The sequence below is a fragment of the Drosophila busckii genome, chromosome 2R (genome assembly GCF_011750605.1).
Source record: "Drosophila busckii strain San Diego stock center, stock number 13000-0081.31 chromosome 2R, ASM1175060v1, whole genome shotgun sequence".
Lineage (NCBI taxonomy): Eukaryota > Metazoa > Arthropoda > Insecta > Diptera > Drosophilidae > Drosophila > Drosophila busckii.
The window spans coordinates 2500114-2518656 of NC_046605.1; the positions used below are offsets into that span (position 1 = coordinate 2500114).

The 18543-nt window shown below is 40.2% G+C and overlaps 3 protein-coding genes across 4 annotated transcripts in view; 1 reads left to right on the plus strand and 2 right to left on the minus strand.

Annotated features, from left to right (window-relative positions):
• The first annotated feature begins 87 nt into the window (after positions 1-87).
• On the plus strand, positions 88-1848 carry LOC108596683. Its single transcript, XM_017982700.1, has 2 exons — positions 88-366; positions 580-1848. The coding sequence occupies exons 1-2, from the start codon at positions 301-303 to the stop codon at positions 1294-1296; spliced, it is 783 nt and encodes a 260-aa protein (XP_017838189.1). The 5' UTR covers positions 88-300; the 3' UTR covers positions 1297-1848.
• A 22-nt stretch (positions 1849-1870) lies between these two features.
• On the minus strand, positions 1871-4807 carry LOC108596687 (uncharacterized protein B0495.5). The gene is made up of 5 exons (XM_017982703.1): positions 4650-4807; positions 4413-4589; positions 2892-4358; positions 2623-2828; positions 1871-2566 (listed from the first exon to the last, which is right to left on the minus strand). Exons 1-5 carry the CDS (start codon positions 4745-4747, stop codon positions 2103-2105), a joined length of 2412 nt encoding a protein of 803 aa, XP_017838192.1. The 5' UTR covers positions 4748-4807; the 3' UTR covers positions 1871-2102.
• A 1438-nt stretch (positions 4808-6245) lies between these two features.
• LOC108596217 (protein Shroom) overlaps positions 6246-18543 on the minus strand; it is a 57694-nt gene continuing 45396 nt past the window's right edge. Inside the window, exons 8-10 of one of the 2 annotated variants that reach the window (XM_017981744.1) lie at positions 7245-8643; positions 6905-7180; positions 6246-6826 (exon numbers count right to left, since the gene is read on the minus strand). In XM_017981744.1, coding sequence (XP_017837233.1) covers positions 6563-6826; positions 6905-7180; positions 7245-8643 — 1939 coding nt within the window. In that variant the 3' untranslated portion in view covers positions 6246-6562. The remainder of the gene's footprint in view (positions 6827-6904; positions 7181-7244; positions 8644-18543) is intronic. The other variant, XM_017981745.1, reaches the window with a different exon arrangement.

Below are 18543 nucleotides of genomic sequence, written 5' to 3' on the forward strand. Positions count from 1 at the left end.
TGATAAACAAGTTTCTATAAACAAAGCCACGTATATTATAAATAATTCACATTGTGTAGCCTCAGAAATTGAAATTTTCACATCGCAATCTTAGCTGAGAACTTTGCTAAAGTTTATTTATTCTTATAATTATAGTGTTAATGTTAAGTACTCAACAGTGAACTTTAACAGAGTGTCGTGTATTAACAGAAGCATAACATAGCACTGGCGCAGGGTTGCCTGCCTGTGCAGAAAAAGCATCGGTATCGAAGTGTCGTATTTTTGTTATGTTGTTGTTGTTATTGTTGTTGTTTAGCAAAAATGGATCAACAACTGCAGCACCGATTGACGGATCGCCAATATTCTGAGGCGGAGGGTTTGCTACAGGTAAGCAATAGTTAGTGCATTAGCTCCGCAAGTTTGCACCATGTGGTACGCAGGCAGCAACGCCCATTTTATGCTGCCACCCACTCTCAAAATAAGAAAAACACCACACCAACACAAACACACACACATACACATACACACGCTTTGCACGCATACACTTGCACACGCGCTGAAAAACAAACATATACACATGAGTTTGGTTTCTCGCCGCAGGCCATGGATATGCCCAGCTCAGACCAAGAGGAAATTGAGTCGGACTCATGCCGTTTGAGCCGGTATAATATTGCCAACCTGTACGAGAATGGAATGGGACGTCAGCGTTGCTACACAATGCCGCATGTACCGCCCGCGCCGCCCTCCACGCCCACGCTGCTCACCTCCAATAGCAATAGCAATGGCAATTGCAGCAGCGTCGTCCCGGTTAGCTCCAATGGCACATCGAGCTCACCCACCGCCAATCTGGTGTCCGATAATCAAATTAATCATCATTTCATTTATGTGAAAAATGGCAAAAACCTGCGTCGCGAATCACGCTGCGTCGACTCGGAGCTCTCGAAGCTCTTCAGCGTAGTGTCCATAACAAATCGATTGGCCAAGAATCGAGCCCACAAACAGCAGCTATCCGAGCGTGGCATTATCAATGCCTCACGCACCATTTCCAAGTTGCATGGTGTGGCGACGACGTCGACAAAAATCTTTAAGATTGATCGGGATCCCAAGGAGTTTCTGCGTGAAGCCGATGAGGACTCTGTGTCGGCGCCCGAATATGACGACGACGAGGAGGATACACGGTTCCGTTTCTTTCGACGGCGTCGTGTACGATGCGTCTCACATTCACGTAAGCTGGCCCGCTTTAATCATCGGGAGCGCATGGAAGCCATGCTCGATAGCTTCGATGCTGCCATGAGCTTCAACGATGCAGATACCTGAGTGGAGCGCAATAGGCATCAGCAGCGACGGCGCTCCAATACCACAGGCACTGTAGTGGTGGACTGGTGGTCAGATGGTTCGCCGCTATGTGCAAAACAATGTGATGAATGTGAATTTCAACTAAATTATTTTTATTACTACTACTACTATTATTACGATTATGATTACCGATTACCGCGAACTGTTCTCTCCATACGTTTAGTTCTCTGCTGCAATTGTGCCCATGGACGCATGGACGCAGTGCAGCGCCAAGCATTTAGTTTTTAGCTTAGTTCTTATGCCTGTGCGACAAACTGCTTCCCACCTGCAGCTTTCACAGCCCAACAAGCAACAAAAGCACAATGTCAAGTATTTTGTTTGTGGGCCTGAACTCTCTGCCGTGTGCGCAGCGCTTGTCTAAAACAACAAATGATTCCAATAAATGCACAAAATAATGTGTTGTATTTGTGAAGTACATAATACTAACTCTCGCTATCTATCTGATTGTGTGTGAGAAATGATTTTAAATGTTTTCATCTTCCATCCAGCGTAAAGAGATTATAAAGCAAAGCAAACCGTCTGTACAAAAAACAAGTTGAACGTTAAGTTTGTTTTATTTCACAAATGCTAGTAACGAGTATCGATGGCCAAAAATAACCTCAAATTTAACTTGCATAAATGTTTAATCAAGCTAATACATAGTCCAGTACTTAACACTAGTTCCGTGAACCAATTTATGCTTTAGAAGCCAAAAACAATAACAATTAACTTAGTCTAGCAAACTAATTCGAGTAATGTCAATAGTTTATACAGTTTACAATTACAATTTATAGGCGCTCCTTAAAGAAATTCGACATCAGATGCTCCTCCAGCTGAGCCGGTTCGGTCAGCGGCATGCGGCAGACACGATCGTGGCAAATGTAAACCGTTGTTTTGCCATTCACCATTTTAAACTTTTGCTGCACGCGTTGATTGCAGGAATCCTGCGGATGCTGTGGATCACAGCGCAATATAATCATGCCAGGTATGAAGAACTTGCGGCAAATCTCTACAAATTGTTTAGTATCGGCAGAGTCCGGGCCAACAACAGCTACCAGGTCCAGGCCTTGCTCATGCAGCAATAGTCCAGACAACATTTCTGGCAGCGCATGCCCGAAAGGCGAGACATCGGAATAGTAGTTGAGCAGCTTGGCAGCACGTGCGCGATAACTGTCCTCATCGTAATAATGCGCCAATATGGTGAGATTACGTGCAGCAACGCTGTTGCCACAAGGTTCAGCGCCATCGTGATCTGCAAGTGTGAAGCGTTAATAAATGGCACTAATATTAAGCTGGACAAGCACATACCCTCCTTGAGCCGCACTATAACATTCGGTGCATTTTCTTGTGAGAAAAAGTAAGCGCCATTTTGCTCATCCCAGAACAATTTGTCCTGCGTCTCCTGCAGCTGCTTGGCCCAGTGCAACGCCTCATTGTCCAGCGAAGCTTTGTAGTAGTCCAACAGACCCTTGATTAGGAACGCATAGTCATCCAGAAAGCCTTCGATGCTGACGCTGTAAGTGAAACTTATTGTTAATACAAATTGATTGAAGTTAACATTAATAAGTCGCACTTACGCATTCTGTTCCAGCTCCTCCATGCCCACGCCTGCGCCATAGCAAGAACGCAGCAGCGACTTAGTCTTCTCCACATAGAGCTTGCTGCGTAGAAACTGCATGAGCTGCTTGGCTGTGTCCATGTAAGCCGACCGCTTGGCACTGCCACAATTGGCCAGCTTGGCAAGACCCGACAGCACTAAACCATTCCAAGCGCAAATGATTTTGGTATCCAAATGAGGACGTGGACGCTTATCTCGCAACTGATGCAATATATCATTAGCTGTACTTAGCAAGGATTGCAGCTGCTCTAGCTCCAGTGCAAAGTTGGCACACGTATCCATCTCTACACCACGTTCAATGGGTATGTTTTTGGCTTTTAAATGTTCATGTGGATCGCTGGCAGGCGGCACATTGCCCGCCGGCTTGAAGTCATAGTGGTAAGCATATATTTCAAAAGCGCGTTCGGCGCTCAGCTCGCCAAAGCGCGCTGACTCTGATTTGAAAGCCGCCTCCACTTCCTGCCAAGTCCAGGCATAGAACGCGCCTTCCACCTTAACAGTATCCTCATGTGTGGGCAGCGAATCGGCATCCTCGCCTGCATAGAAACCACCTGCTGGATGACGCAGATCTTTTACAATGTATTGGTAAATTTTATCCGCATAGCGCAGGAACAACTCGTTTCTGGTCAGCTTGTAGCCATTAGCAAAAGCTGCCATCAGCTGTCCCTGATCGTATAGCATCTTCTCAAAGTGCACGTTGTGCCAATCTCTGGTGGTGGCATAACGCGCAAAGCCGCCAAATATGTGATCATTAATGCCGCCACGTCCTATGTGCTCCAGCGTTTGCAGCACCATGTCCAGCACATCGGCATCCTTGCTTACCAAATAAGCATGGAAGAGAAAGTTTAGTCGCGGCACCTCTGGAAACTTGGGCTCGCGTCCAAAGCCGCCATGTTGTATATCAAAACGCTGCTTGTGCACAACTATGGCCTCCTGGAGCTTAGCATCTGCGCTGCCGGGCTCAAAGGCAGCCGCAGGATCAGCGCCGGTATTTTGATTAGTTTGCATTGCGGTTAGCAGCGTTGAGCCCGCCTGCAACAGCGATTCTCGATCCGTTTCCCACTTATTTGCTATAGACTCTAACACCATGGTAAAGCCAGGCATGCCATAGCGGGATTTGGGCGGGAAGTATGTGCCCGCTGCCAATGGCGCTAGATCTGGCGTTAGCCAAACGCTCATGGGCCAGCCACCGCTGCCCTTGGACATGAGCAGAAACTGCATGTAAATCTTGTCAATGTCTGGACGCTCCTCTCTGTCCACTTTGATGTTGACAAAGTGCTTGTTCATCACAACTGCTGTCTGAGCATCCTCAAATGATTCGTGCTCCATCACATGACACCAATGGCATGTGGAGTAGCCCACGGATAGAAAGATAAGCTTGTTTTCTTTGCGCGCCCGCTCAAACGCCTCTTCACCCCAGGGGTACCTGTAAGCAAAGTTGACAGCTGACTTGGCGCTGGCTACACTTACTGGAGCTTACCAGTCCACTGGATTATGCTGATGCTGCTTAAGATACGGCGACTTGGATTCTGCTAATCTATTGTAGTGCTTCTTTTTTTGTTCGCCCGCACTGCTGGCGCCATCCGTTGTTGCTGTCGCCATGCCACGAAACAGGTGCTTCGTTGTCACTTTGTCTTTGTCACGCTTTAAATGTTGCCTATTGCGTTTAACTTTCGTTAGTTAGTCGAGCTTCATTGTTTGTGTTTTAAAAACTTACCCGTCGACTAGCCAACTGCGTTGTAGGTTTGTTTGCGGCGTAGTTATTGCCAAAGCGTTTCTAATCCAGGATTGGCAGAGTGCTTTGCATCTGAACATAGCAAATTTTATTTATGTTTTTTGTTGTTGATAATTTAACAACAGCATTTTATTAACGATAAAAACTATTGCGATCTCTTTCGTTTATTACGCTCAACTTTTAACTCGATAACAAATCGATACGCATAATTCGCATACTGTCATCCATTAAGTTAGTTAAAGCTTGGCAATTGATAATATCCAAGTCACTATCATCCATTAGGTTATTCTAAGTTTGGAATTGTAATTGATAATGTCCAAGTTGCTGGTGTCTAGATAACCCCATAATCCATGAATGTAGATCGGTAGAGTCCAGTCTTGTGCATATCGTAAAGCAAGAAATTTTATGGTACGTAATGGATTGGCAGAGCTTTGGCGTATTTACTCTAAAGGGTAGAGGATTTTTAAGCTGATATTGTACACTTATTAGAAGGATAACTGCGAAGTCCATTGGTGGCTATGTAGTGTTTATTAATGCGCTTCAGAATTATTAACTGAATAATATAAAGTCCTCAAGTAAATAGAGATATTAGGACTTCTTTTTATACAGAAAAATAGCTTTAAATCACAAATTCTTTGCAGGATCAGGATCAAATTTCCACAGAAGATGCATGACAGCTGGGACAACCACCTTACCTAAGCTCAATCGAATCGTAATTGTATTTTCGGCAGTATGGCTAATTTTCATATGAAGGACATTTATTTTTAGCTTCTCCACCTCAGATATCCTTCGGATTCCAAAATGAACTATATATTTGTGCTCCTGGCTATCAACTCTACCGATTTGCATCCAAGAATTTAAAAAATCGCTCAAAAAAATGTTGCGAAAAAAAATGCAGGGCTGAGGTCGCAAAAATTGACCAAAAAACACAAAATGCCGTTTTGCGCAGAAACTACAAGGACAATTTGAACGTCCTTTGGCATACAAATAGAGCTCATCAAGACCTTTCAGAATATATAACTCAAAGGACGAAAATCTTTATAGGAGCTGAGAAAAACAGCATTTTTTGTATACAGAAAAATGGCTATATCTCCCGTATCCTGGGCAGGATCAGGACGAAATTAGTGTCAAACTGTTTGTTTTCAAAGGGACTATCAACTGACCGAAGGACATCAAAATTATCCTTGTAGTTTCGGAGAAAAACAGCATTTTGTGTTTCTGGCCAATTTTCTAGCGCGCCTGGGCAGAAAATTTCCAAGTCATGGGATTATTAGATGACCCCCTAATTTTTTAATGCAGATCAATAGAGTATGATCCTACGAGCTTCGCAAGCCAAAAATTTTGGAAATGCGCAAGGATATTGCCGAGCTATGCAGAATTTTCTATTTTGTATTTCTTGTGCAAGGCCAATGAAAATCGTTGCATACTTTTGAGGTGCAATATGTAAACAATAATGACTTGGACAACAAACTTGCTGGCGGATGAGGGGTTCGTTGCCTAAGTCATTTTAATAATGTACTACAGCTAACTTTTGCCTATTACTGTTTAAAAACAAACAAATAAAAACAAATTGCACACTTACATATGAGTTTTATAAAATTTTTAATAATGCATACAGTTTATCTTTGCGTTTTGATAATTATGTAAATTTGCTTACACATATGCGGCAGATACATAGTTTATAACCTACAAGCTAATTGAAAATCACAAATGAACATAAAATATTTATACATTAGAGTGTGTGTGTGTGTATGTGTTGGTTGTTTTTTAAGCACAATTTTAAGTTAATACACATGCAGATCAGAACGGACGCACAATTCTCACTTAACAGCTCTCAACTCAGAGTTGACAGCAAGGAAAACTGTGAAAAAGGAGCGACAAATGCAGCGACAGCTTTAGCAATCACTTTGGAACAAAGTATCACTAAGCGCCGAGAGCTGCTCCTCGCTGCCCTTGATCCGATCGGCCAGATCACGTGCATCGGCAATAAGTTTGGCCTTCATATTGATAAAATAATCGTAGTCGGCGCACAGATCGGCGCTGAGATGCTTGCCAAAGAGCGCGGCAATGCTGCTGCCACGCCTATCAATGTCCGCCTTGAGGCGTTGTGCCTCCTCCAATTGCTCACAGAGGCGTTGCCGTTTCGCTTCCAGCGTACACTACAAAAAACAAAGCAGAGAAGTATAAATTAATATGCTGTAAAAAGTGAGAGAGAGATTTATGTGTGTGTGACCCACCTGCTCCTGCTGGGAGATTGCATGTGGCGTACGCGCCTCTAGGCTGCAATCGGTTTGGGCTAGGCGCTCCGACAGCGATAGCAACAGACTGGTAATGTGACCCACATCATCGATGTAGGTGCGGAACTTGGACGCTTCGCTGGGACGCACCTTCTCCGTTAGTTTGGCCAGCAGCTCCAGGCCTAGTTGATCGTTGGCGCCGCACTCTTCGCCAATGGTGCGCTGTTCACGCTTCAGGGCGGCAATTTTTTGGTTCAACTGCTTGATGAGCGCATCCTAGCAAAAAAAAAGGGTAAGAGTTAATAATTGAAAGCTAGATAAATTATTAGTTATCAATTACCAGCTGCTGTTTGATTAAGTTGTTGCCAGTGTCGTCGCTGCACAGCTGCAGCTCGACGGTGACAAGTTGCAGCTCCTGCAGCGCATTCTGGGCCACACCCTTGATGCGCATGAGTGTTGAGGTGCCCACATCGCGCTTGGCCGGACGCAGCGGCACATTGGGATTGTATAGATTGCTAACGTATTGTGTGGTGGGCTTTTGGCTTTTTGGTGTCAGAATCTCGACAAGCTTGTTGCTGTTGTCGCTGTTGGGCGGCAATTGCTGCAGCAGCTGCAGCGCCTGCTGCTCATACTCCAGCTCAATGGCCTGACGCTGGCGTGGCTGCAATGTGGTGCGCATGGGTTGCTCCTCGCTGCCGCGCGTGCTGGCCACCAGTTCGCTGTCCAGCAGCTCATCCGTTTGGCAGGCCATGTCCGCAGTGCTGGGCGGCGCATTAACAAGCAGCACCAGCTCGCTGCGCTGCATCAACTTTAAGCTATCGGTGCTGGCATCCGCCACAGCTGGCGGCGGCGTAGTGGGCGTGGGGGGCGTTGGACTTGTGCTGCTGCTGCTCAGCTGCTCTTTAATGGGCTCTATGCTCTTGGCGTAGCTGCTTAAGAGGTTCGTGGACTCACAGATGTGTGCAGACATTAGCTGCGATTGCAGCTGTGTTATCTTCTCAATGTTTTCACGCAGCGATTCCTGCCGATTTATGGGCGGCGGCTTGGGCGTGGGCGTGGTTGTCGTTGTGCTAATCAGCTCGGCGCGAAAGATGTGCGCATCGCTGGCCGCATGCACTGGACTGCAGTCCAGTGAGCCGCTGCTCAGGCTGCAGTCCGAATGCGAATGCGCCGGCGATAGGCGTGGCGGTGTGGGCGTGGGCGTTGGCGCCGGCAGCACTTCCTCCAGCGTTGTCTCCAGATCATGCACAGCCTGCTTCAGATCCAGCTGGGATTGGCAGGCATCGTACGACTGAGATCGCGTAAACTGCGTGCCGCCTCCCACACTCTTTTGGCTGTAGGCGTGGCCCAGCGTGGGCGTTGAGTAACGCTGCTGTCCTGGCTGCTGTTGCTGTGGCTGCTGTCCATAGATCATAGCATAGGCGCTGGTTGGTGTGCCGCTGTTTGTTGTTTTCGTTGCCAGGTTATTGTTGCTGCCATAGCGCAACGTAACCAGCTGCTCAGCAGCTGTGGGCGAACTGGGCTTGACTGGCTGCTGCAGTTTGACGCCCAACGGCAACACATCGGGCAAATTGTTGGGCAGCTTCAACTTGGCTGCAGTTACGCCATAGTTGGGCTTCGAATGCGCCACCAGATCCTCGTTGGAGGTAAGCGTGAGCTTATAAATGCCATGATCCGGATCCGTGTTGTTCAGCTTCTCCAGGCTCTGACGCGGCAGATACGAAGCCTTCGAGTTGGATCTGCAAATGAAAATTAGAAAACAAATAATTAGTAAGCAATAATAAATAAGGCTTAAGACTATGAAAACAGATGAAGAACATCTTGAATTTAGATTAAATAAAAATAATGCATTAAATTTGAATTTGAATTTAAAGAATGAAATCAGTTTGAATTAAATTAGGTGAATGCATTAAATTTAAAAAAGGAATTTACTAATATCTAAATAATCCTTTAAGAATGCAGCTGAGTGTAATTCAAATTCATTTTTTACCAAACTAAATTCAATTCTTGAATTTCAATTCATTCTCTATCTTTTACATATCTGATAAACCATAATATATAAACCTATAGTCTATTGCATAAGCAGTCACATGTTACTAATCTTAGTCTGTAGCCAAATGTCGCGTTGGGATTTGGGGAGTGTCTGTCGCTGTTGCTCTGGAGTTCATCGGCTGGGGTCATCGGCTTATGCACATGCAGGCCACGATCTGGCCGTATCATTAAGCGTTACGACTGACGACAACATTATGCAAATAAGATTCATAATCTCAGAGCTAAGCGCTTGCTAATTGAGTCCTCAGCTCAGAGCTTCAACCAGCAGCAGCACCCACATGGCGAAAGTGCTGAGACCAACCAGCAACAACATTAATAAAAAATATATACAAAAATTATTCTGTGCACGCGGCGCGGCAGCAACAACAACAACCGAACAACAACAACAAAATGTTGTTAAGTATCAAAAACGAAAGTGAAATGTTTACAGTGCAATTATAAAGAGTTTTATGTTTCAGTTTAACAATTTTTGTCGAGATTTTGTGTTGTGCTGTGTTGTGTTGTGGTTTTATTTTCTCATTTTTAGTGTGTGCAGCGCGTATGACGATGTGGGAAACAATGTGGGTGATGTATGCATGAACATCAGGCAGGTATGTAAAACGGCTTGACAACTTTCAAAAGTGCTAAAGCTAAATCAAATTTTGGTTTTCTTTTTGCCAAAACGCCCACGTCTTGGCGCCCTCAGCTGTTGTTGCTGCTAACGTGGCGTATGCGTAATATTGAACTACAAATGAAAGCCGACCTAGCATAAATTAAAGCACGCGCAGCGTTTGCAAAAATAAAATATATTTGAAATATATAAATATGTAATAAACAAAAACAAGATGCGAACGCTTACATCACACACACAGATACAGATACACGAGCTAGATACAAATGTATCTTTGGCATTAAACATTTGCATAAGCAGCAATCTATTGTTCGCCATTTGATTATGGCAGCTACCAAACGAATGCAGCGCAGCTTCTTCACTTTCTTCGCTTTGCTTTGTGTGTTTGTTTTCATTCAATTGCCAACTTCCGTTGATTAAGTAATATGCTGCGTGTTCTCTATCTATCTCGCTCGCACACTTTGTTTGCCAATTTTGGTTAAAACTGTTAAAATGATTTGCATATTACAGCAGCAGCAGCAGCGTCAACAGGTCTACAAAAGCCGCCACGCTATATTTCATTCTGCTATCTTTGTTCAATGTTAATGCAGCAGATAAGAGTCGAACGAACAAGCCCTCGTCGATTACACACACACACACATAGACAGTGTGTCTATAAAGATAAGCAGCGCTGTAAATTAGCTATATAAGTATAAGCTTTAATACTTAGTCTGTCAATATTCTGAGAATAAAGTATTGCAAGTTATTAGACGTTGCCTTGTTAAGCGCAAATGGATTTCAAATGCCTAATATAAGTAATACATTTAAGCTAAGGCCAAATTTGGACGCACACAACTAAGCTATATACTTTGTTGGTTAAACACAGCTTATAGTTGCTAAATTAGTTTAAGTTGCGTATTAATTCAATTTTGTATAAAGTTAGACTTAAAATATGCATAAGCGTCGAGTCCAAATTTGGATGCACCCAACTTAGCTATATACGTTGTAAGTTCTAACAATTTGAATATTGCAGAACTAGAAAAATAATTCAATGCTGCATTGAGTTCTACATTTTCATTCACTGAGGTTAAATTTGTATGCGTTCAACTGAGCTTGTGAGCTTATCTAACAATTTAAATATTGTGGAACTGATTGAGTTTGATATTGAGTTTACTTTGTACTTTACAGAAGCTAAATTTGGATGCACACAACTTTGCTTTATACTTTGTGAGCTTATCTAAGATTTTAAATTAGATTAGCTTGCAAATTAAGTCTATTGTGAATAGATTTACATTTAAAATATGCATAAGGTTATGCTGAGCTTAAATTAGAATGCGCCCAACTTAACTATATACTTTGCCAACTTTGATTTGTTGTTATTATTATTATGGGCAATTAATTCACTTCTGAATTGAGTTTACATACAAAAATTTTACTTAACTTAGGCTAAATTTGGCTGCACACAACTTTGCTTTACACTTTGTAAGCTAAGCTCAGTTCTAAAAGTTTAAATTAGCTACTGCTGAAAATGAATTCACTTGAGCATTGAGTTATATTTAAAATATGCTGAGTGCTGAGCCTAAAACTGGCTATGCCCAACTTAGCTTTATACTTTGACAGCTTATTACAGCTATAAGTTGCTTAATTAATTTAAATTATGTGCGCTTAATAAATTAATTCACTTCCGAATTGAGTTCACACTATTTTCGCCTCGACTTCAACTCCAAGCAGCTGTTAGCAATAAAGTGTGTTAACTTATTAGACATGTTGCCCTTTTAGGCGCAAATGTAAGCATTAAATTTAACATGGGCATACTAAATTTGGCTGTTGCCAACTTAGTTGTCATACAAATTACTATTTTCACTTTTTTCTTGCTATTAATTGACTTTAATTTAGTTAATTTGCAGCTCGTCTAAGTAAATCGCATTATCAAATCTCTAAGCAGCTGTCATTGCCACGCATTAGTTGCATGCAACGTTATTGTTAAGCAAGCTATAAATATGTTTATAGCGTCTCATAACTGCCACAGTTGAGTGAAAATTACACCCGCTATCAAGAGAGATTATAATGCCTTGATTTATGGCAAATAATTTTTGCCTTTTGTCTGTGCGTTTTTGATTGTGTAAGCGGCTAAAGCTAAAAGAAAGAAAGAAAGGGCCAATGAAATGCTTGACTGACAAACAATATTCAAAGCTAAGCTCTCAATAATATTTTCATTTCCATACAATTAACGCAGTTATTTCGACTTGAGTTATGTTATGCAAATTATGAATATGAAAAGGCGCAGATTTTTGCTTTTTCGGCAAAGATTGCGTCACTACCAAAAGAGGGTGTAATTTTTTATCGAGGGGTGTAGTGCGTCGAGTTCAGTGTCCCATCTGCTTGGAAAGTCATCGGCCTCTCGGCATATTGCGTTGCACTATAATTTCTGATTGGCAAATATAACGAGAGCTGGTTGCTGCGGCTGCTGCTGCGACTAGTTTTGGTTGATAGTAAAAGTATTTGATTTAAATATGCCTATGACGACGACGACGCATGGAAATCACGTTTTTTTATTTTTCGTAGCTTAGCACAACAATAAAACAACAAGAAGCTGCGAGCATGTTGCTGCGCTTGTTGTTGAAACTATTGCGCTCTCTTTCACTCATTCACTCGCAGCACAAAAAACTTAACTGAAATATAAAAAAAATGTATAACCGGATTGAGCGCAACGCACACACAATTTTCACTTGCCGCAAAATGACGTCAAGTCCACACCAAAGAGCTTTGTCGCCACTTTCTTCTTTCGGCGGGGCATGAAATTGCACTGAGGTCAAATCTTACAAAGGGGAGTGTGTTGAGGGGGGGGCGTGGCAGCGCATACAGAACAAATTGTCAAGTGCGCTGCTTGGCCACTGAGTCGAGCGCATTACTCTTTGGTATTTAGGCTGCCTGTCTGCCTGCCACATGCTACAAGTTTCTCTCTCTCTTTCTTTGTCTCTCTTTCGCAAAAGAAAAACAAAATTACTGTTAAATAGCTAAAAAACACAAGTGGAAAAGCGCAGCTATGAAAAAGAAAAGTTCTGCGCATACTTTGAAAGTGTTTGCAGCATCTGCAGACAGCGAGCAAGAGAGGGAGAGCGAGCGAGAAAGAGAGAGCGAACAATACAAACAGAGAGAAAAAAAATGATCACATTAGCTGCACAGTGTGCTGAAAGCTTGTGAAAAGTGCTGCGCAAACACTAAATAATAAATATGCAATGCAAATTATTGCATATTTGTATATTAATAAATTTATATTAATTAAAATATTGTAATTTGTGTGCTTTAGAATTTTAGTTCAATTATTTATAGACTTCAACATATGTTGTAAATTAACTAATTTCAACAGTTTTTGCAGTTTATTTTTATATTAAATATTTGAAATCATTAAAATAAAACCTTTTCATAATTTATTAATTGCATTTTTTTTTTGTATGCTTTTAAATTTAATTATTTTTCAACATTTTATTTTTTTAAATTAAGTTAAGCTTTTCAATACTAATTTCAACACTTTTTGCAGCTTTTCAGTATTTAGCATGCAGTTTATCTTTATGTCAAATATTTTAAAGCATTAAAATAAATTAAGTCAAAGCTTTTTATAACTTAATATTTGCATTTTTAAATTTCATTATGTTTCAACACTTTTTGTTGTATTTTTTTTAGCATGTAGTATGCAAATTTTTATTTATTAAATTTAAGAAATTTAAATTAAAGCTTTTTACTTTATTTTGCACTTTTATTTGCTTAGCTATTATTTTTAACGTTTAACATTTGTTAAACAAATTTGCTGCACTTTTTTAAGCAACTTGGCACCACTGTGCAATTGCTTTGGCTTTGCAGTGGTCTAACCCATCATTTTATTAGACAGCTTGTGGGCTGTTTTCTTTTCTAATGTTGCTGTTGTTGATGTTGCTGTTGGCTGCTGCGGCTGCTGTTGTTGTTATCGTTGCTGCTGCTGCTGTTGTTCAGCAATAATTATGATCCATTAATTCTGGCGGCAGGCGGCAACAGACAGACTTGTGCAATATTTTTAATGTAAAATCGATTTAATGGCGCTTTACGCTTGAGGGGACTGCAGCCCAAAATAGATAACTTGAGTTAGCAGATGCTGCCGCTGCTGCTGCTGCTGCTGCTTGGTTGCAACTTGGCGTTGAAAGTGTCGAAAGTGCTTGCCACAAAGTTGCAGCCTCAGCTGGCAGCTGTAATTAACTTGTGAGCTAAACGTTGGCCAAGTCATAATAATAATAAAGCGAGAGAGCTCTCAAGCAAAGAGAAGAGACCCAAGAACCCAGCAAAGCGGCAATCAGTTGTGGCAAGATTAACATCGCAACGCCCTTTGTAGGTTGTTGCTGCTGCTGTTGTTAGTTTGGCTGCGCATGTCCAATGACATTTTCACTTCGAACGCATAAATTATAAAAAGCAACAACTGCGAATCTCGCAAAAGATCCGCGGGGCGAATGCGCAACACGTACAACCAAAACTTAGGGTTGTTGCTGTTGTTGTTGCTGCTGCAGCTCTTTGAGCTATTTGCGTTTTACACATTGCCGCTAACACTAGTTGCTGTTGTTGATGTTGCTGGCGAATGCCAAAGTGTTGCCGCTGTCGGTTTTTGAGTAAACCCTGCCCTGAATACGGATTTCGCATTGTCTTTTACTTTTATTTGTTGTTAACGCTGCTAATTTGTGCGCTTAGCTTTTGCTTTGTCTCGTCTTCGCTTGTCTCGTGTCGCTTGTCGCTTGTCTTGAGGCAAAGTGGGGAGAGTGACTGCCTCAGTTTGCGGACCATGTCAACGAGGCTAACAGATCCGGCCAACAGCAAACTGCAGCTAAGCGCAGCTTACTACTCTACAAAGTTGTTGCAATTCTGTTTTTTATTGTAAGCTAATCAACTTGCTAGTGTAATTAACTTGAGCTCATAGCTATATTTGTCAATGTAACTAAGTTTTAAAAGTAATTTTCACTTATTAGCATTTTTAATGTGCAATGTTTAGTAATAAATATTAAATGTAATGCTGATGTCAGACTAAAGAACTTGAGCTTAACTTGTAAATAAATGTACATAGCAGGCAGCAATTGCATTAAAGCGATTACCTGGCTATATTTGTTGAATAAAAGTGAATAATAATAATAATTAAATGTAATGCTGATGTCAGAGTAAAGAACTTGAGCTCAACATTTAAGTAAATATGCATAGCAGCCAGCAATTGCGTTAAAGCACATTATCATTATTTATAAATTAAGCTGATGTATATTTTTTGTATAAAAGTGAATAATAATTAATATTAAATGTAAAGCTAATATCATAATAAAAAGATTGAGCTTAGCATATACGCATATATATGCATAGCAGCCAGCAATTGCACATGAGTAAAAGTCTATTTATGTATTTAAATTATGTCTATATTTAAATTATGCTTATGTATTTTGTATATTCATTGAATGATAGTTAAATATTTATGTATGCTAAGTGAGCTTATAGTACACGACTATGTGTGCATAGCAGTCAGCAATTGCGTTAAAGCAAGTTTAAATTAAGCTGCTTCATTTGTTGACTAATAATAAATATTTAATGCAATGCTGACGACATAGCAAATAAACGTGAGCTCAACATTTGACTATATATGCATAGCATCCAGCAATTGTCTGCATTCAATTACAATTAAATTAACCTTTAGTTCTTTTTTAATGAAAACTTTGATGTATGTTAAGTGATCATAGCATATGAAATATATGCATAGCAGTCAGCAATTGCTCATAAGCAAAAGTACATCTCTATATTTAAGCTTATGTATATTCTTCGAATAGTTAAATATTAAAGTCTATTAAGTTAGCTTAGCATATCACTATATATGCATGGCAGCCAGCAATTGTACATGTCGCTATATTGAAATTAAGTTTATGCATTTGAGCTTGAGCTTAGCATATGAAATATATGCATATCAGTCAGCTATTGTAAGCATGCAATTATATGACTATATTTAAATGAAGCTTAAGTTCTTTTTTAATGAAAACATTGCTGGCTGTTAAATAAGCTTAGTACATGACTTATGCATGCATAGCAGTCAGCAATTGCCTTAGAGCAAGTACATGACTAATTTATAATTAAAACTTATGCCATATTCTTTGAATGAAAGTGAAACATTGATGGATGATATATGTTCGAGTTTAATTACTTCTGCTGCTATTTTCGTTGCTCTTTTTTCTTAAGTACAGACTTGACTTGACCTTTAGCCTATAATACAATTAATGATGTCGAGCGATCTTGCAGCACAATGACAGGCAATTGTCATGAGACGCGCCCAGAACAAAAAGCGCATTTCATACGCTGCTCGCTTCTCGCTTGTTGTTGTTGTTGTTATAGTTTAAATCAATCAAGGCCAAGTCTCAAACTAAGTTCACACTGCGTATAATTAATGCTTAGCCAAGCAATAACAATCGCCAGAGCCAGAGCCAGAGCCAGAGCGAGAGATATTTATTGTAGTAGCAACATTTGCATCTGTTGTTGCCAATTATTTATGCAAAATGCTGCTTATGTTGTTATTGTTGCTACTAAAAATAAGCAACTAAAGCAAAATATATTCTCACGTTCTGGCCAGCCAGTCAGCCAGCCAGTTGGCCAAGCATTCAAGTCCAAGTCCAAATCAAAAAAAAACTTCAAAATGTTATTTGATCGATTTGCTGTTGTTATTGTTGCCAAGGCATTGCCCCCGCCCGAAAAGCTGTTGCTATTGTCACTGTGTACACTCTATACATGTGTGTGTGTGTGTTTGCTTATGTGTGTGTGTGTGTAAGTTGGTGACTGGAGCTGCACTCCAATTGTCACGCGCTTCACAGCCAAAAAGGCAAACAAAAAACGCATCAACGCATCAGTGTGAATGAACGTGTATCACTCACACTAATACACACACGCACACACACACACACAGCAGACCTAACTGTTTGTCACACAAGGCCAGAGCACTTAAGCACTTCAATACAATGTGATTCAAAATAAACAAAAGCCCTAGAGAGTCAGCAATAATTAAAGCAAATGCGTAAAAGAATTCGCAGCAACAATTCTACAGAGTTCCCTATAAACAATGCATATGATTGGATTTCTTGAAAATAATGTGCGGATATAATGTTGAATTGAAATCACGCATTAGTCAATTATTTGTAATTTTAAGCATAAGCGACTAAAAATAAACTTCGGCTTACATCTTTTATATGAATTGAAGTGCATTTTGAATAAGCTCAAATAATTACACATTATGTTTAAATATATGTAATATAATTAAAAATATCTTATACGCCGAGTTTTATATTATTTGTATAAGCATTGCAAATAATTCAAAATAATCAGTTATAATTTTGAATTATGTTAAATATTCTTAAATAAGCACGCACTATTTTCAGCTATGCGTAATTTTAATTAAAAAATAGTTTTATAATTCCCTATTAATAAATATTGCTTCTAATTGCTTAAATAAAATTTATTTTTTGTTTATAGAAGAGAATAAGCTTCGGACATAAACTTCTATTTGAATAATTTGTAAAAATTAACGAATTATTTTTAGTTATTTTTCTTCAGACATAAACTTCTATTTGTATTACTTTGAATAATTTGTAAAAATTCACACATTTATTTTTAAATATTTGTATTTCCCTATAAGCAATGTTCATGATTCTTTAAATATAATTTCTTTGTTGCAAATAATTGAAAATCATGTGCGAAAATAATCCCCCATTAATTATAATGTAATTTGTAATCATGAAATAAATGATATAAATGTAATCATGAATAATCATAGTCAGTACGACTCTTTTCCAAATATAATTTAATGTATTAATAATTTAAATATACATTTTCAATGTAATTTGTAATCATGAAATAATAAAAAAAGAATAATCATAATTGTTTACAAATATAATTTAATGGCTTAGTAAGCGTAATTTTAATTTAGCAGCTATGCTTATGAATTCAACGCAGACTTTTTTTATATAGCGCACTATATTTCTTATGTATTATATTTCAGTCTATCGATAATTCTATCATTAACATGCTTGTATTCTTTTTTAGCTGCTTAGTCTTATGTTTCCAAATGCGGCTTAATTTTCGCCACAAGAATCTCATTAAAATTAAAATTCTCAATTTATGCTGAATTTCATTTGATTATTATTTTTAGCTCTTTTTGTGGCGCAATTAGCTGCCCCAATAAAGCAAAAGGTTCGTGAAGCGTAACAGACCAAGAGCTGAACTTAGCTCAAAGAACAGGCGGCGGGAGGGGGGCAAGGGGCATGCAGCAGACTGGGCAGCAACGGGTGTGTTTGCGGCAAGTTAAGCTAGGCACACACCCACGCTTAAAGCTTCAAGTCGCCGTCGCCGTCGCCATTGCCGTCGCTGCTTTTTTGTTTACAAAACCTTGGAGCTGGACGTGTGGCGATTGCTCCAGCTCTGAAGCTTGAGAGCAGCACATTGGCCCCAGAGCTGTGGGATAGCTGAGCTGTGGCTGTGGCGGCTATGATGAGTGCCACTCCTTGCTGCTGTTGTTGGGCATAAAATAAAATACATCCGCGTATTGTTTGCACAGCAACAATTGCAAAGCAACGATAATTAACGGTTTATTGATAAAAGAGAGCGAGAGAGAGACATAATAATGACAATCGTTATCGACAGTTGCCATCAACAGCAAAAGCAAAAGCAAAAACAAACTCATCTTCAGCCAGAGTCAAAGCCAAAGGCAGCCGTTTGGTCATTTGTGCATTTGGTGGGCGTTTTCAATAGCAACAACAACAGCAACAACAAACAAATAAACTAACAACAACAACAGTGAGTCGCAAATGCCATAAACATAATTCTACGGCTGCAAGCAAAAGCGTGAAATTGTTTTTGTTGCTGCTGCTGCCATGACATTCGCTCGTTCGTTGTTGTTGTTGCCCCCGCTTGGCCCTAAATAGTTGGCAGCAACTTTAATGTGTACAACGAACTCGCGGCAACA